At 42.2% G+C, this 20,175-nt stretch overlaps 2 protein-coding genes across 4 annotated transcripts in view; both read right to left on the bottom strand.

The window, feature by feature from the left end:
- LOC140557603 (protein bicaudal D homolog 2) overlaps window positions 1-20,175 on the bottom strand; it is a 122,291-nt gene that overhangs the window by 21,827 nt on the left and 80,289 nt on the right. Inside the window, exon 11 of one of the 2 annotated variants that reach the window (XM_072682206.1) lies at window positions 18,213-18,228. The exons of the other annotated variant lie outside the window; for it this stretch is intronic. Coding sequence (XP_072538307.1) covers window position 18,228 — 1 coding nt within the window. The 3' untranslated portion in view covers window positions 18,213-18,227. Of the gene's footprint in view, window positions 1-18,212; window positions 18,229-20,175 lie in introns of those variants that run through there. 2 annotated transcript variants of the gene reach the window in all.
- fgd (faciogenital dysplasia) overlaps window positions 1-20,175 on the bottom strand; it is an 89,338-nt gene that overhangs the window by 58,154 nt on the left and 11,009 nt on the right. Inside the window, exon 1 of one of the 2 annotated variants that reach the window (XM_072682202.1) lies at window positions 2,395-2,563. The exons of the other annotated variant lie outside the window; for it this stretch is intronic. The gene's annotated coding sequence lies outside the window, so the exon portion shown is untranslated. Of the gene's footprint in view, window positions 1-2,394; window positions 2,564-20,175 lie in introns of those variants that run through there. 2 annotated transcript variants of the gene reach the window in all.

The following is a 20,175-nucleotide window of genomic DNA, read 5'->3' as shown; positions in this document are numbered from 1 at the left end:
TGAGAGAGAGAGAGGGAGATGGGACACCTAGGTTTTTTGAAGTTTCACTTTCTAAGATTCTGCAACCCTTTCCTGACCCACTGAACCAGTCTCTCTCTCTCTCTCTCTCTCTCTCTCTCTCACACACACACACACACACACACACACACACACACACGGATGATGAAATATGATGTTAAATATCACATAACTCAAAAAGGAGGCACACATTAGTCAAACGTTCACATGCTTCAAACGCACGCACGCACACACACACACACGCACGCACGCGCGCAGCCATGACAGCCCTTGGTATTTGAGTAAAAGGTTAGACCGAGCTAGGATACGGACGACCGTTACCATGACGACAACCCTCCAGCCGGACCTTCTCAGGCTGAGGCACTGTGACTTTTAACAACCTCCACACACACACACACACACACACACACACACACACACACACACCGAGCAGCTTCACAGGCCTACTTACAGAGTCCTTCACCATGTCAAGCACTTGACGAGGTCGAGAAAGAAACTAAAATGTACTTCAAACTGAGCGCGAGAGCGGCTCCCCAACAGCCGGCCCAACTGTTCTTCCTTCAGGGTGAACAGCAAACACTTCTCGTCGTTCTTTGCGAAGTTTAGACATTTAACCCCCATCTTGCTTTGCATTTTCGTCGTCTAGCTCATGTCTTAGTTCAGGTTTTCCAACACTCAGCCATCAGGTCACGTCTTAGCTAGCAAGCTTTAAACCGGAGGAGTTTCGACATCAACCCTGACAGAACTCGCCAAGCGGTACGTGACGTCACCCGCGCGCAGGTCAACATCCTCGTGCACTTTTGGGCTGAGGTGAAAAGGGCGCGTAATAACGCCAATGGACGTGCACGAGCATCACGCCTGCGCAGAACGGTTGACATGGGAACGAGTCTCTCTCTCTCGCTCTCGCTCTCTCTCTCTCTCTCTCTCTCTCTCTCTCTCTCTCTCTCTCTCTCTGTCTCTGTCTCTGTCTCTGTCTGCCCCTCTCTCTCTCTCTCTCTCTCTCTCTCTTTCTCTCATACTGGGCTTGTATTCCTGCCTGAGTCTGAGCGCTGATCTCCGGCCAGATGCCTCCGTATTCATGAATATCAGGAATGTCACTAAAACTGATTGTAGGTCAGTGCTCCTGCTGCTGGGGTGGTCTGTGAAAAGACTAGAGCGATTCCCCCTCATCCGTCTGCGCAGAAACAGTCCGCTGTGCTGCTGGATGACAAATTAAACGTTTCCCGTTTCCAGAGCTCCCCACCCTCCTCCACCGCCCTGCGCAGGTGGCCAGCTTTCCCGAGCTTCACATTCTCGTTAAAAACACATTTAAAAAAAACATTGTTTTGAGGATGACATGAAAATGTAGACATGTAGACACAGATTCGGCTCTACTTTCTACTTAAGTTCTCGATATAAATAAACCACACTGAATCGAAACTCAGGGTTAAACTGGAAAAGGCCACTGGCTCTCTAAACACATTTAACCTTCGACACGTTGGCTCATTGATAAACACAGGGCCTGGCCCAGCTAGCTAGCATGTCTGAGGAGAAGCCAGCCAGCATGCATTTGCAATTACAACTATAAAACATGTAGGACACATGTATTTTTCAAGAGCCTCAAGAAGACCCTGCTTCTACTACAGTTACTACCACCACCCCTACTACTACTACTACTACTACTACTGTAGTACACAAACACACACACAGTAGTCTGGTTAAATATCAAATAGCATTAGTACCCATCATTTCACCACATTAAAAATGAACAGGTAACATTAGGTGTTATAAACTGAGGACGTAACAGAGAGATTAGCCCTCTACCATAGGGGATAGTAGTGCTTGTACCAGAGCTTGCCAGCTAACAGCTCTTGTAAGCGCAATGTACAAGATTATATTAAAATGAATCATGTTTCCACATCTAGATCATGAACTTCATGTCAGGATGAGTGGTCACATTTGTCTTAATAGCTCATCGCGTAAAAACCACCCACTAAGCCCACCAGATCACCAGATCTACTTGTGTTTTGCTACTATCTCCAGATCTACAGACAACAAGACAGGGCTTATTTAGACTAAAGGTCAACGCACAGCCTACCGTGGACACTTTCTACTTGGTTTCACTGATGCTGTGCAGAAATTCTTCAGCTATACGGAGGGCTGTCAACAGGCGTCCATGAAAAGGTGCAGACGAATTCAGGCATTTATAAAAAGTAAGAAACAGCTGACCACACTTCCAGACACTCAGACCACCCCGCATGTTCCACCATGTTCAAAAACCCTGCACATCAGCAGTGTAAACTACCATTCACTCTCTCTCTCACACACACACACACACTCATTACCATGTTAACTCTCCTCCTCCATAGAAAAAAAGGGTAGTGGTCAGAAACTCACAGGCTAAGCTCTGCTGGCCGTCTGCACCTGCTTCTTTTCCTCCTCTGGTCTGCTCTCCAGATAGGCTGCTGCCAATACACACGCATGCACGTGTCTCCGGTTTTTCACACACAGCCTGGTTTAGTCCATAAAGCAGGTCAGGGAAGGCACGAGAAGTGGGCAAAGAGCTTGAGACCTAGTCTACCCCCCACATACACACACACACACACACACTCACTCACACACACATACTCTCCTAGTCAGCTCTGCTCACTGAGTCTCCACACTCACTCACTCACTCAGTCAGTCTCTCTCTCTCTCTCCCCTCATCCTGCATGCTGACGCTTTTCTACTCCTCCCCGCTTTCCCTCTATCCTCTCCTCCTCCCCCCTCTACACAATCGTCTGGTCAGCCCCCAAAATTCACTCCCCCATCCTAGTCTTTTGAAACACACACACACACACACACACAAACTGTGCTACCAACCCTATGAGCAATAATGCCACTGAGGTGTCTCCATAGCAACTAATGACAGTGGGGGAGAGGAGCGAGAGTGAGAGGAGTGAGAGAGGGAGAAGGAGAGAGAGGGGGGTGAGTCAAGAGGAAGAGAGACGGAGACCATGAGTGTGTGAGTGTGTGTGTGTGAGAGAGAGAGAGAGAGAGAGAGAGAGAGAGAGAGAGAGAGGGATGGATGGAAAGAGTGAATGAGAAAGAATGCTTTTAATCACAGATGGGGATCTGTCGATTGGTCACTTCTAGAAGAAAAGTGGGCATCCACAGATTCTTTCAGTGTTGAATCTCTCTCACTCACTCACTTGTTGGTTGTGTGTGTGAGCAGAAAAGCTTGTAACACTAGCTACACTAGCTTGTAACCGCCCGTTTCATATTCACACATAATTACTTCTGCTTTTTCCCCTCCCTTTTCTCGTGTCACCCCCCCCCCCCCCCCCCCCATTTTTGTTTCATTTTGTCTTTCCAAACTCTGAAACTCGTCAGAACAAACTATACTCATTTGTCATGCCAATAAAGCCCCGTGAACTGAAGGGAATTGAAGCGAGTGACAGACAGGCGAGGGTAACGTCACCGGGTCCTCACATGCACTCTCACACGGTCGCAGCTGAAGCGGAGTGATCACCGTGGAAACGGAAGGAGCCAACCACAGCCCTGCACGTGTTGAATTTAGTTATGAAGGACAAAAGAGGAGAGCAGAGGAGAGAAGTAAAGAGGAGAGAAGACGAGAGTAAAAACGAGGGGAGCAAATACGTAGAGGAGGACTACAGAGGACACAAGAGAAGAAGGGGGAAATGAAGAGGAATAAGGAGGAGAAAAGAAAAGGGGACTAAGGAGAAGGAAAGAGATTACATTGGAAATGCCAGAAGCCAATCAGAGCCCTGCATGTGTTGAGTTATGAAGGACAGAAGTGGAGAGGAGTAAAAAGAGGAGTACAGAAAAGAAAAGCAGAGTAAATGAGGCATCATTATCTTTCCTCTTTTCCCCATCTCTCTACTTTAGAGGAGAGAAGAGGAGTAAAGAGCAGGGGGAAGGAGGAAGAGTAAAGGAGAGAGGAGTAAAGAGGAGAATGGGGAAAATGAGGAGTAATAAAGAGAGTGGAAAAGAGGAGTAAAGAGCAGAGGAGTAAAGAGAACAATGGAGAAAATGAGAGGAGTAAAGGGGAGAGTTGAGAAGAGGAGTAAAGGGGAGAGCTGAGAAGAGGAGTAAATAGGAGAATGGAGAAAATGGGAGGAGTAAAGGGGAGAGTTCAGAATAGGTGTAAAGAGGAGGAAATGGGAGGAGTAAAGGGGAGAGTTCAGAATAGGTGTAAAGAGGAGGAAATGGGAGGAGTAAAGGGGAGAGCTGAGAAGAGGAGTAAATAGGAGAATGGAGAAAATGGGAGGAGTAAAGGGGAGAGTTCAGAATAGGTGTAAAGAGGAGGAAATGGGAGGAGTAAAGGGGAAAGTGGAGAAGAGGAGTAAAGAGGAGAATTAAAGAGGAGAAAAGTAAAGAGGATGGTTGGGAATAGGAATAAAGATGAAAATAGAGAAAATGAGAGGAGTAAAGGGGAGAGCTGAGAAGAGGAGTAAAGGGGAGAGCTGAGAAGAGGAGTAAATAGGAGAATGGAGAAAATGGGAGGAGTAAAGGGGAGAGTTCAGAATAGGTGTAAAGAGGAGGAAATGGGAGGAGTAAAGGGGAGAGTTCAGAATAGGTGTAAAGAGGAGAAAATGGGAGGAGTAAAGGGGAGAGTTCAGAATAGGTGTAAAGAGGAGGAAATGGGAGGAGTAAAGGGGAGAGTTCAGAATAGGTGTAAAGAGGAGGAAATGGGAGGAGTAAAGGGGAGAGCTGAGAAGAGGAGTAAATAGGAGAATGGAGAAAATGGGAGGAGTAAAGGGGAGAGTTCAGAATAGGTGTAAAGAGGAGGAAATGGGAGGAGTAAAGGGGAAAGTGGAGAAGAGGAGTAAAGAGGAGAATTAAAGAGGAGAAAAGTAAAGAGGATGGTTGGGAATAGGAATAAAGATGAAAATAGAGAAAATGGGAGGAGTAAAGGGGAGAGCTGAGAAGAGGAGTAAACAGGAGAATGGAGAAAATGGGAGGAGTAAAGGGGAGAGAAGTAAAGAGGAGAAAAGTAAAGAGGATGGTTGGGAATAGGAATAAAGATGAGAATGGAGAAAATGGGAGGAGTAAAGGAGAGGGTGGAGGAGTAAAAAGAAGAGAAGAGAGGATCTTTTTTGCATTGATGATGTACTTATCAATCAAATCAAAACCTGCCCTCTAAAAATCATGCCCTGCTATCTTGTAAACATGAGACACAGCGTTCCTCACGTTTAAAAAGGCTTCGTCTGAACGCCCCACAAGCCTGCAGATAAGAGGAGGGGAAGTGGTGGGAGAGGGTAGGAGCCAGTGTGAAAAAGTGGAATTGGGAACTGACAGATTTTAATAAGAGAGGAAGTGGGATTTGTGAAATAGGATTTGAGCTGATCCTTAAAGAGAGTGTGTGTGTGTGTGTGTGTGTGTATAAACACAGGTGTTCTTTTTGCATATTTGCATGGACGTTTGTCCGGACTGAATATTCAAGTCCCTCTATCTGTATGTGAATTTGTGTGTGTGTGTGTGTATGTATGTGTATGTGTCTACAAGTGTGCATGACAGCATGTTCAGCTCTGTGTGCAAATATTGCAGGAGCGTATTTTTTTCTGTCCCTTCCAGTTCTTTACAAAAGCTGCTCCAGTAATCTTACTCAGAGTTCTATCCTCTAAATCCACCAGAAAAAAGACTATTATGACTCTGAGTCTGCTCAGAGTTCAGTTCAGCAGCAGCCCTGCAGTGGTCAGATTTGGACAATAAGGTGGCATAACTGACCATGGTTGGTAAAAAAAACGTTTTTTTTAATCAAAAGCAGTTAATAGGCTTAAACTTAAGCTCCTTTAAATTTCTCAAGCTGATATTTTACAGATAATGAACACACAGGAACTCAATGTTGGAAGCCAATTGGCTGGGCTATATGCTGGTGCACAGATCTGGTGCATGTGTGAGTGTTGGGGGTGGGGATGCAGCTGGATTACAGATTGGTCTGTCATTCACCAGAGGTGGATGGAGCCACAGAGATGTATATACAGCCTGGTGGATGTTTGTAGCTTAGTGACATCTTAGTCTTTAAAACCCCTTAGAGTGTAACCAACATGTGAGTCATGTGATTATTGTTTCTCTCCCTCTGTAAGTGTGTGTGTGTGTGTGTGTGTGTCTCTACTGTTGCTTCTTAACCAAAATGCAGTCACATGACTATCCACTCCTGGCAGCTTGCCTTTGCTGTAAAATAAAATAATAATAATAATAATACATACATACATACATACATACATACATAACATTACTAGGCAATCAGCTAGACAGTCACATAGATAGATAGACAGATAGTCAGACAGACAGGTAAATAAACAGACACATAATATATATATGTATATATATTGATTGAGAGACAGACAGAAACAGATATAGATAGAGAGAGATAGTTAGATAGATATATAGATAGATAGATGTAGTTAGTCAGATAGAAAGGCAGACTGACAGAGGCAGACACAGACAGACAGATAAATAGATGTGTAGTAGTTTACTACTGTAAACTGTAGTGGTTTAGGAGTATTGCTATGGTAACTAGTTTTATTTGACGGTTTAATGATCAGTTAATACCAACGTCTGCGCCTATGGAAGAAGAGTTCTGGCAGCGACTCCACATTACAATATAAAACATGATACTGTACACCAACACACCTGTTTTGTCACGTTTATCTAAATGTTTGGCTGCTCTACAGTGGAAATGGGACTTTGATTGTTCCAGGCTTAAAACCAAGTGTGTATGTGTGTGTGAGACAGGGAATCTGACAACACAGATGTTTCTACACAGATGGAATCAAGGTCAGTGAAGAGGGACAGTCTAGTGGACATATCCCTGACCTCCAAAGCAGCTGTAGGGTGTTGTAGAGCATATGGAAATATCAAGATATGGAAACACACACACACACACACACACACACACACACACACACACACACACACACACACACCACATATAATACTTCCAGACAGGTTTATGTGGTCCTACAGCAATCACACTTCCAATATAAATGGCAAAATTGCCCTTAATGCCCAATAAACTAAATCAACCAATCATGTAAAAGAGCCGTTGTCATGGCGATGGGTCTTGGTGCATGGAGCTCAGAGCAGCCGGATACAGACAGAAGGAGGACGCTGGCCATCGTCATGGAAACCCTGCCAACATTCCCCAGCATGCTGACTGAAACTCCCCGACAGCCCAACCAGAGCAAAGCAATGTAAACCCAATTCCACTTGCTACTGCTTCCAATAACCCTGCTTTCTCTGAGCACACACACACACACACACACACACTCTTACACACGTTACACTCTTACCAGGATGATGTATTTGTATGCACCAGTATGGGAATTGTGAGTTGATATCTAATAGGTCATCTGCATATCTGCAGATGGCAATAAATAAACATGGTCTCTTTTCCACTGCAGGGCCGAACAGTTCTGAGCATGGAGGGTAACCGTTCTGGTGGCTTTTCTACACTGACACGGTTCAGCATAGAAAACCTACAGACCAGACTGAGCCCAGTTTTCTCAGCACGGTTAGCTTGCCACAGAATTGTTCTGTGGGACGGCTTAATGGCCTAGGGATCCGCTGACTGGCTCAATATTTGCATCATCTTTGTACCACAAGATCCAGGGTCTTTATATTTCCAGTACGGAAAATTGCGGAGACTGTTTTTAATGAGCACAAGAATAGTTGTTCCATTTTTAGCACTCGATCAATATTGTTAGCGCAGTGTTAGCATGGCCTGGTTCACTTAGTGGAAAGCAGCCTTACCTTACCTTTGCGATGCAAATGATTAAAAGTGAACTGCAGGCTTTCTGATGAAGTCTGTATTAAGATGATGTGTAACTGCATGTTGTGCTCTACTAAGTTAATGATTTTGTGACTATATCATCTTAAATGTCAGGAGCACGGCTACAGCTACACGGCCATGTGTTAGCATAGTGCTAACTGCATTCCGAAGTCTCGTCTTGTTTCAGACAGACTTGTTGAAGCGGATTCGAACCTTTGCCAACATTTGGCACATTACGTCTATAAAATGGCCTCTGGTTTGATATACATGATGTATACACGCTGATTACACAATGCTAACGTTAGTGTCGACAGCCCGGCAATAGGTGAAGAGCTGGGAAGAACATAATGTCTTCAGTGAAAAACAACATGGAGCTGTGTAGGCTTACTTCCAGGTGAGAAGACTGATGGTAAGAGGCAAACGCATGTATACACACAATTGTTTCGCCACACAGAGAGAAATGTAATTGGAAACGGAGGTGTATCTAATGAGCTAAGATTACTGACCAGTACAGTGTTGGATGCTACAGAGGACTCGCCTCTTCTACACTAGATATTTTCTCCTCAGTGTATGATGTGCCCACAAAGACTTTCCCCCACCCACACTACACCTGAACTCACACCCATCCAGTGCCTTTTGTAAATAATGTAAACATTTCAATTATATCAAACCGGTACATTTAACTGCTTTTACCAGTCTAATATTGTAAATCTACTGTGAGGGACGATGCAGTAGTACAAAGGAGTACAACGTTTTTCCCTCACCTTTACAGCTGTGTAATGTGATGAGATAATAAACGTGATTTGATTTGATTTGCTTGATGTTAGCTTGTCTAAGAAATAGATATTTACTGTTTCTGAATCCGTCTAACGCCCTACTAGAGTAGTTAACATCTACCCAACACCAGCTAGAGCAGTTATCTGGCTAACATCAGGTGGAGTAGTTAACACCTGGCTAGCTAAGAAGTGTTTTGAATAATATGTGATATATGTAAAACGCAGATATTTTAGTCACCACCGAACCACAGTTACCACATAGCCATTCTGTGGCCTTATGGACATTTTTACAGCAGTATCTGCCGATACCAATATGATAAGATAAGATAAGATAAGATAGTCCTTTATTAGTCCCGCAGTGGGGAAATTCCCAGTGTAACAGCAGAAAGGGATAGCAAGACATAAATAATTTACACTATATACATAATATAAATAAGAATTAAAAATTAAAAGAGCAATAACAATATTATTTACAGATATATGTTCAGATATATCTCATAACATCATCCATCACAATCCCCTGGTATTATCTAGTCCTCAACTAGATGTAATCAGTCAGCAAGACACACACATACACATGCGCACATGATGGAGCCCATCTTTAGTTTTCCTGTCAAAAAGGTTCCTCTTTTCAATCCATTTAACACTCTCCAAAAACCACACAAGGACAGCATGGGCGCAGCCTCACACACACACACAAACACACTCCATATTAGCTTTCTCCTTGAGTGCTCCTTCAAAGGAGCCCTTCTAAAGGAGACAAGGGTGTGTGAAATGGTCATGAATATTTCACCAAGCGAAGCCTTTAATTTATTATTAATTTCAACACTGATCCGGCTTAGAAGAAGCCATTAGAATAACAAACACGTGCATGTGTGTGTGTGAGTGAGTGAGTGTGTGTGCGCACAGACTTAGAAGTAGACATCTAGTCTAATTTATGTTCAGTAGCAATGTTTAAATAATGCTCTGTAAAATATGAACACATTCACACTTGGCATGTAAGAGAATCATTAAAAGGAAACATTAGCCAATTTTGTTGGCCTTGAAAAGCATGCTCAAGCACTCAGAAATCAGCGTCTATGCTAAATGTAATAAAGCCAAAGAGCTCCCAAATTGACTTCCACTATAAAACCAAGCACCCTTAGAGGCACCCTGAAGGCAAAGTCGAGACGCAACAACCTTAAACTCAGGTCATCAATAAGTGGTGCAGTCCTCGAAACACACATTTTGAATTTTTAGGTATTCTACGTACAGTATGTAGATGACGGATACACAGATTTGGCCAATATTTCATACCAATATTTGATGAGGTATTTGTTGTACTCTGGAAGATCACAATGTTTAGGTGACACTTGATTTGCACTGAGACACCTTCATTTTATTCATATTCCTGCACGTATAGCCTTCATTTGTCTGTAATGCTTATCTAGGTACATGAAATTTAACATGTATAAAAAAAATAAATAAATAAAAATAAATGGTTTATACTTCTATAATGGTTTATATTCAACACCTCATTCAGGCCCGTATATAAGCACATACTAAGCTTTTGTTTTAATTGATTGAAAGTTACTTTGACCATGTAAGAAGTACAAGATCACTCAGAACAGCACACTCACAGAATACAGTCGGTACAGAATCCACAAGCATAAAGGAGGGTACATTTTTAGGGGGGATTTCTGAATCTGGATCACTGCATTTCTGGAATTTATTCCTGTGGAAGCTTTGTGGGATCAGTTGTCCTAATTTGTTTGGCACCAGATAATCAGTAAGCTATGCAAATACATGGACTATTCAAAAGAAGCTGCTCAGAGAAGGGAAGCCATTTTTTTTCACTTTAAATTTTAAGCAAATTTGCCCAAACATAGGGTAACAATAACCTCTTATGTATGATTTGATTACACTCTGGCCATAAAGACAAGCAGCTATTCATCTGTGCCAGTTGCCATCCATGCTTCCATAACAGCGTGGATTAACAGTGTGACAGGTTGTACATTTGTTAGCCAGTGTAACTAAGGACTTCGGACGTACAATCGTACGTACGCAAACCTGGTGCAACCCAGTCCTAGTCTCATCTGCGCAGACTCTGGTTACAAATTTGACAACATGGCGGACAGTTTTGGCCTTATTTCTACAGAACGGAAGGTAATAGAACTACAGCATTCCCAGCAAACCACTGATTAGTTGTCTGCTTAATAACAGTCTGGACTGTAAATGTGGTACTATAGAAGCTTTTCCAGCTTCAGAAATGAATTTAAAACAGTATGAGTTTGATGGTTTAGCTATTAAACCATGACCAAGCTAGACCACCAGTATGACTAAGGTTGACCGTGCTGGTTGACCAGCATGGCCAAGCATCACTAAGCATGATCAAAATTAAATGCAACATACACTAGGCTGAATAACCAGCCTAAGATAACCTGTTTGTATATGTATGACCAGCTTCTCAACCAGCTTGACCATCGAAGACCAGCTTAAACCATCCAAAAACAGCTACCACTAAAAGCTGATCTTGAGCTGGATTTTTCAGCAGGGAGGGCAAATCCAATCATTACACTCCTCATCCAGCTAATTTCTCCAGACTGTGTGTAGGTTCATATACCATCATCCTCTACACACTAAACTAAAGCACAGGTATGGGTTAGCTTTCCAGTAAATGGACAGTATTCCATTTCCCCCACATCTGATTAAAAGGATTAGATTCTAGATAAGGGAAGGGATGGAGAACGGCTTAATGTGTTGGAGCCTGGGTTTTGGGATGTGTCAGATTTTATGTTTGTCCGTGTTGGTCATCTGCTGAGCTGTAGGCATCTCTCCCCACAGCGACCCAGATGGTCAGCAATTACACACGGATCAGCGAGAGATTAAAACAGAGAGCGCAAGAGTGGGACAATGAGGAAGGGAAAGACATGGAGGGAGGGATTATAAAGGAAAAGAATAGAAGGAACAGAGAGATGGTGTGTATTGGGGAGGATGAATGGAGAGCTTGGGGAGAAGATAAAGGGCTGTTGGTGGGGAGTGTGTGTGTGTGTGGTTGTGGTGGTGGTGGTGGTGGTGGGGGTGGGTCTGCTGACATTTTGCACGCAGAAATATCTCATATCCCAAAAACCTTCTTTTATCCTTTTCTTATCAGGATTTGAATGATATTTATACCAGTCGACAGGAAATGCCCTGAGAATTATTGGCCTTTGCAAGAAGAATATCACAGAAGGCTGCAATATGCAAATGAGCTCCTAACCAATTACAGTGCTTGCTATACAGCATTTACATTATGATAGACGGATAATATCGAACTAGATGTTCCATGTTATTCAGTAGGGTAACGATACATGTTTCTGCCACCACTGGTCAGTGAAAACGCTCCACCAAGAAATCAATTTGACCAAATTTTGCAGTCGGCCACAGTGGTGGAATAAACCATATGTTATTATGAAATACAGGCCCTGAAAGCAAATGAAATGTGAAATGTAAACATGCAGAAAGACTAAGTTAGATAATACTATAGGATAAAGTACCACTGAACTGCACATGCCATCATGAAATATAAAGGGGTATTAGCTAGCTAACTGCTGCTATCTGAACTGCCCCTTGCCCAGAGGGTCCCCCAGAACATACCAGTCCATAGCATCCACAGATTGTCAATGATGTTTAGGTTGTGGGCCTTGAGGGCCATGGTAAGGCGTCCAGAATTCACCAGTATTTAACTGAATCCATTCCTCCCTCTACCAGTAAAATGATCCTCATGTCACTGGCTGCAACACAAGCCCAAACAGGATTGCTTAACAGTTGGAGAGGTGTGCTCTTCATTAATTTCTGCATCCTGTTTTCTCCAAACATGCTCACTGCTGCCAAAAAGGTTGTGATTAACTTAAAAATGCATGAGGCTTATTACTTTTCATGCAAAATTTTGTGGTGAGGACACAAAAAGTCTTTCTTATTATTACTTTTCCATGAAGGTTACATTTGTGCTAGCTTTGCCACTCCATAGTTTGCTAAATGTTCATGAAGGACTTCTGTAATCAAACAAAGATTCTAAGTAGCCTTTCTAGCAATCCTACAAGCAGTTCACTATAAAGGTTTTCTTTCTTTTCCTCCACCCTTCCTGTTTTACCCATTTTCACCAATAACCCAACCCATACCCATACATTTTCTCCCATCACATGCAATGCTCCCAACACTGAGAGGGTGAAGACCAACACACACCTCCTCCAACACATGCTTCTGAACTGCCGCCGATGCAGCGTCACCTGGGAACCAAAGCGCTCAGAGAAAAAAAAACAGTGTGCCAAGCTCTGATGCATCAAACAGCAGACGCCAGTGCCGGTGCCAAGTAGCTTTTCCTATATTCTTATAGTCTTTTTCTGCTTTGCATGAATTCAGTTGTTTTCAGTTTCATTCACTAGGTAGCTGTTTAGAGGAGCCTGTGCCTGCTGAGCCTGTGCCTGCTGATCATTGAGACAAAGTTTGAGGATTTTCACAACCATGTAGGAAGACTTGAGCGTTTTATTCTCTTACACAGTAGTTCTGCAAAATAAAAAAAGTAATGGAAAGTAATTATAAATAATATACTTTAAATTACATCAGAAATCTAAGATCCAGCAATGTAATCACAACCTGGAATTCTGCTGATACTATGCAGTCCTACTAGTTCGAATAGTAGAAAACAATGGCTGGCCTGCATACACTCAAGCAGGAGTTGTTTGGAAAAGGCTGTCTCACACATACACACACATTCTGACTGATATGCCTGGTCATGTTTAATGAGATGCTGCACAGGGGGTGATCACTGTAAGCTAACAAGATGAATATCACTTGCGGCACACACCAAACCCTGCAGTAGCCTATGTAATACCACGTACACTTCACCTTACCATAGCCAGGACATTCACTGTGTCAAATATTAGAGCTGGGCAACATGACAATATTTTATTGTATCGTGGGAAAGTTTGTCATCATGGTACACAATATGCACAATAACTTTTATGAGTGACTCGTGGATATTGTCTAATATATATAGAGACATATTATATAGTTAATTATATGATATAGTTAATATGATTAACTGCATGTTTCTTTACAAAGGGTGTAATCAGTCTTATTTAATTTAATGGAGTGCAGCATATTTGAAGTAAAAATTACAGTACTCAGTATGGGAGAGTATTTGGTGGCAGTTTAACGCTGTTGGTGTATTTTGTCTACATGACAAAATATTGAGATAAATATTGTATATATATCGTAAAAAATGTCTTTAAATATCCTGAATATTTCCATATTGTCCAGTGCTATCCAATACGGACAACACTGTTGATGGGAGCTAGCTAGTGATAACAGAATGTATAATAACAGGTTAAATGTTCTCAACCCTGATGCTTCGTTCAGCTATAATAAAAAACATTATATATAATGTTTTTATATATAAATCACAGAGAGGCACATTAGGTGGTGTTTTCACATTCACAGCCACGTTTACAGTTTTTGAGGAAAAGGACCAAAATATACAGTCAACATGGTCAGTTATACATCACACTCAGGTAACTCAGGTATCATCAACAATTCTGAGTTCACATTGGTTTCAGTGCAAATGACATGTCAGAGAATTGGTATTTCCCAGCTTCTGAACAAAGCATAACCTCCTGTTTTTCCTGCTTCAACACACCCTGCTCAACTCGGGAAGGGCTTATTAAATGACCTGACAGGTTGGATCAGTTGTATTACAACAGATACACTTTAAAACGAAGCACTGGGGTACTCCAGGACCAGGGTTAAAAAGCCACAGCTTTTAATTATGAAAGCCCTAAGGGGCCAAAATTCATATATTGTTCATTCATATATAATTCATTCGTATATTGTATTTCTTTGGTTTTCCCATGATAATAAGCAATTTACTGCTTGTTTTCTAAAGATATTGACTAACTATGTCACTATTAGAATACATCAAGCAATAATATCAAGCAGTAATAGTGAAACACAATCTACTAAAATAATAACACACCAACAGTTGCTCCGTTCATGTCTTTTATTCAGCTCATTGAGAAAACACAGTGCAGGCTAGAAAAAGTAAGTGAACCTTTGGGTTAGTGACATCTCCAAGAGCCAACTAGCAAAAGCTGTTTTTAAATAAGGAGATGAGATTGGAACTGTGGGTAATGTTGGCAATGAAGACTGGTTACTAACTATCTGTTCTTCTCAAGAAAGTTTAGTTTACTGATAAGCGTAAACCATGTCTTGATGCAACTTTTACAAGACTTCAGAAGATGTGTTACGGAAAAGCATGAATGTATGAAACTGTACAAGTACATTGCTAAGGATCTGGGTGCCCATCAATCTACAGTTAGACAAATGTCTACAAATGGAGGAAGTTCAGGACTGTTGCTTGTCTCCCTAGGAGTGGGTGTCCTGATAAGATCACCAAGAGCACAATAAGCAAAGAAGTGAGAAAGAACCAAACCGTAACAGCAAAATACTTACAGACTCTACAAACTGCAAAAACCTTTTAGACTATTACATTGAAAGACACCATAAAAGAAGCTGCTAATGTCCAAAAAACGCATTGTGGACCACCTCAAGTTTGCCCAAATCCACCTGGATGTTCCACAATGCTTCTGGGCAAACGTTCTAATAACATATGAAAAGCATGATGGAGGGAGCATCATGGTTTGTGGCTGCTTTTCTACCTTAGAGCCTGGGCACCCTGCAATAATTGAGGGAACAATGAAAAGGTTTTTCTAAACATTTTACAGGTAAATGCAAGAGCAGCAGTCCATGACCTCTGAAGCTGAAGAGAAGTTGGGTAATGCAACAAGACAATGACCCCAAGCACACAAGAAAATTAACCAAAGAATGGTGGGTTTTGGAATGACCAAGACAGAGTCTCGACCTTAACCCTATCGAGACGCTGATGACCTAGAATGACCTGAAGATGCTTGTGCATCCCAAGGCATACCAAAAATATTGATGAACTCCAAGGCACTCCAAGGAATCCCTCCTCAACATTGTGCAAATGTTATTTGTAGCTACAGGAAATATTTTGTGGAGATATGTTATTAAATTCAAAGGTTCCCTTACTTTGTCTGGCTTGCACTATGGACGTTCGCTCAATGTGTTCAATTACAGACAAAGAAAGCTGCCGATTTACACTTAAAGCCCAGCAAAGGAAAAATGTGGGTCTCACATGGGTAAACCGTGGTCAGGGCATCCATATGTTTAAGCCTAATAGCCTCTCGCGCACGTAGAGGCTTTCTCTCTCTTCTAAGGAGTGTGCACGTGTGTGTGAATCATTAGGATCATGTTCTGCTGAGTGCACCAGTCGTCTAGAGTCGTCTAACTACATGGTTAACCATGTTGCTAATTTTATCAGCAATGCTGCCCCCTTGTGGCTACAGAGCCTCAGTGCAACTCAAAAGGGGCATTTAGGTAGACCTACTAACATGCTGCATTGCTTCCTTCCATGTTCACAGACAAACTTTTGACACTTATTTACTTGTATTGGATAAACATGTATTTTCTTTGAGTTTTGATTAAGGTGGGGCTGTCAGAGAAAAAGTCCCAAAAAAGGACTGGACTGAATGACTGAATAGTAAGAAATTATGCATTTATTATTTTTTTTTTTTTTTAAATACTGGTTTGCTTCATCAGTAATTCATTATGTTACCTATGTTACATCAGGTAAACTGGCGGATTTGAACAAATCCTTATGTCGGTGGTGCACTGAGTAAAAACGCTTGGAATAAAACCATTGTACATCTAATAAGCTCTAATAAACTAAAAAAAAAATAAAGAAATCATATACCAATCAGCCATAACATTTACTACACCTCCCCGTCGGTGCTTTGGTAGTGTGTGTTGCACTGATACGAGTGGATCAGACACAGCAGTGCTGCTGGAGTTTTTGAACAGTGCTGAGAAGGACTCACCAAGTGTAGAAACTTTTGGTGGTAATGTTATGGCTTATCAGTGGTATATATATATATATATATATATATATGTTTGTAATGTAATTAACAAATGGTAGTTAACCGGAATGGTGGGAGGTAAACTGAACAGACAGAGCTGCTTGTAGGATTGCAAGAAAGGCAAACCAATACCCCCTGCACAAGACCTTGCACAAATATGACCATCATGGAAGTATAATTAGAGGAAACCTTTTTCTGCGTCCTCGACCACAATATTCAGGGTCAGAAGTTCTCATAGGAACGGGCAGATTGATCAAACTTGAGTATGCCTCTCTAAAAGTGTGTGTGTGTGTGTCTATATATATATATATATATATATATATATATATATATATATATATAGACACACACACTTTCAGAGAGGCAGCAACAACACATACGTAACCTAATAATCAAACGTGATATCGCCAAAAAAACAATCAGCATTGTGGGGGGATGTCAAGGCCAGTGTGGAGATGCTATACAGCTTGGTTTTCACATTAGACACACACACACACACACACACACACACACACACACACACACACACACACAGGTGTTTCCTTTCACCAATCTGCCCAGAGTTCACTGTGTGCACTGTCTGTAAACATGGATGGACAGACACAATCTCTCCCTCTCTCTCTCTCTCTCTCTCTCATAACGCTCCTCTGAAAACCTTCTTCCTTTTCCTCCTCAGTCTCTTGCTTGCTAAGGCCCTAAGCAACAGCAGTCTCACGCCATCTTTCCCTTCACTCCCCCGCATGCGCTATGCTCTTTTCCCAGGGCTTCCACAAGACGGACGTGGATGTGGAAACACAGAAAGAGAGACAGAAAGAGAGACAGCGAGAGAGAGAGAGAGAGAGAGAGGGAGAGAGAGAGAGGAGGGGGGGCATGAAAGAAAAGAAGGGACAAAGCCTGCATTGTTTCTGCCATTGCCCGGCAGAGAACCGCAATGAAGAGAACACACAGGAGAAGGCCTAAAATCCCCTCCATCAGTCCAGCATGGGAGTGTGTGTGTATTTAAGTGGGGCTGGGCAATAATACATTGATAGAAGGGCCAGGCATCAGAACTAGTCAGTATAAAACAAAGTATATTATTTATCTATTGTAATTTTGGGTTTTGTATTTTATGAGAATCAGAATCAGAATCAGAATCAGAATCTCTTTATTTCACCAAGTATGTTACCCATACAAGGAATTTGTCTTGGTGAGAGCAACACGCATGACAAGTAACAAAGAAACACAGAACACAGTCTTAAACTAAAGGAAAATGACACTAAACAATAAATAGGGTAGGGGATAAATTAAAAAAAGTAGAAAGTACTAAAGGTAATAAAGGTAATAAAGAGCTGAAAAATATATTTACAGAAAAGAAAAGGACATCTGTACAGGTGTGCAAATAGTCATAGTGCAAAATAGGCAGAGTGCAAATAACTGTTCAGTCCGGTTTGGTACAGTTCAGTTGTAAGTTTAGAGGTTTACAGTGGGAGGTGACCACTGTGATTGAGGAGCGCTACAGCTCTGGGGAAGAAGCTGTTAGCATGACGTGTTGTGCTGGTTTTGATGGACCGCAGTCTTCTACCCGAGGGGAGTGTCTGGAAGAGGAGGTGTCCAGGATGTGAGGGGTCAGATGTAATCTTGCCAGCCCGCTTCCTCATCCTGCTGGAGTAGATCTGCTGAAGTGATGGCAGGTTACATCCTATGATCCTCTCTGCTGTCCTGATGATGCGCTGGAGTTTGGTTCTTTCTTGTGAGGTGGAGGAACCAAACCAAAGTAAGATATAATTAAGAGTTACACAGTAACAGCAGCCCATGGTCAAGCTCATGGTCAAGGTCTGGGATCAAGTAGTTTTTTGTAGTTATGGCCAGATGACTGGGCGGAATGTCTCCAAAACTTCAAGGCTTGTGGGATGCACCCAGACTGCAGCGGCTAGTACCTACTGGAAGGGCTCCAAAAAGGGACAGAGCACACAACTGCCAACAGGGCCTTAGACAGCTAATGCTCATGAAAAGTTGTCCCGTCTGGTCCGTGGCACAAGTCCGCAGCACTGTGGCAAAAGTTTAATGGTGATTATAGGAACAATGTGTCACAACACAGACTGCATCACATCCTGCTGTGCTTTCCTGCAGCAGACCCATGCTCATGCCGGTGCTAATCTTGGCCCACTGTCAAAAGCATCTGCAATTTTCATAAGTGAGTGGGAAGCATGGAACCTTGGAGCAATGGAGGGGGTTGGGGTCACTTGGTCTGATAGGCCCTGTTTTTTTTTTTTTTTTACATCACATGGACAGCAAAGCGTTTGTCCTCTGTTTACGTAGGGGAGTGATGGTACTAGGATGCACTGTGGAAAGAAAACAAGCCAATGAAAGGCGTGAAGCTCTGGCAAGTGTTTGGCCAGGAAATCTTTGGTCCAGGCATTTATATGAACATGTCACCAACCTCAACTTATAGATTAGGTACACTACTTCGTGGCAGTGGTATTCCCAACAGCATTCGCATCTTTCAGCAGGATAATGTGCCCTGCCATATTACTCATGTTGTTAAGGAATGGCTAAAAGAACATGATGAAGAGCTCAAGGTGTTGCCCATCAAGTATATTTGGGATTTGCTGAAAGACGTCTAATCTGGATTGGTCCCACATCGCAATTTACAGGACTTAGATGGCCAGACTACTGGGTGTCCTGCTAACATGCTGGTGTCAGATACAGCAAGGCACCATCATAGGTCTCATAGTAAAGCAAAGCACTAATTTCCCTAAAGGCCTATAATGTGTGGTTTTCTGTTAATTATCCCATTTAATTACTAATATGTATTTAAAATATAAACATATTACAGTACCTTATAAACATATTACAGTACCAATATATGTAAATTATCGTCTTTGATTGCCTTGTCCGATGCAGAAAGTGGTCTGGGCGGAAGTACTCATAATTATTCAGCGTTAATGCGCCGGCTGTGCTGCTATGGTTTGTGGACTGCCTGGTGACACACATTGACTTTACCAAAGTCAAAGTTTTTTACTACCTCAAACTCTTGTAATAAATTCTGTGGGCCCTTTAAGCATCTCTATTAACATGCAACAGAATGAGTAGGACAATTTCACACCACAAATATGAGTGCAGAATACATAGAACGTCTATATCATTTGCAAAGGCTAGTTCATTTTTTAACACTGAAGCACTTAATGAAGTCTGTTCTTCGATGCTCTACTGCATCATACACAACCAAACAAATTCCCTGACTGCACACACGGGAAATTAGCAAATGTTTGTTGTTCGTGAATAATGGAAAAATAAAGAAAATAGAAATCCGAGAAGGGAGTGCAGAACAGAACCTTGGCCCAGTGTTCATTGTCTAAAAAAAATTCAGTTCCAGACCCCTGATGAGCAAACTGAGGGCAGAAAAACTGGAGCGTGAGGAAGAAACCATGCAGATAAACAACAGGGGCAGTTGGGGAGGTTTACAAAGCAGATAATTTAAACTCGAAGCTCAGGACTGGCCAAAAGGTATGTTCCTGAGTTCTTTTACTGCACCGGATTAAGGTATCTGGCTAAAATACCCCCCCCCAACCATCAAATATTAAAGAAAATTATAATTATAATGCCCCCTGGTGGTCTAAACTTGTGCATCAACAACAGGCCCTGACTATAAATGAGGTAGAACTCACGAACAGCATTCTTAGGGCCAATAATG

Source organism: Salminus brasiliensis, chromosome 6 (genome assembly GCF_030463535.1).
Source record: "Salminus brasiliensis chromosome 6, fSalBra1.hap2, whole genome shotgun sequence".
NCBI lineage: Eukaryota > Metazoa > Chordata > Actinopteri > Characiformes > Bryconidae > Salminus > Salminus brasiliensis.
Note: the sequence above shows the minus strand (reverse complement) of the source record. Positions and strands in the feature narration are given on the sequence as shown.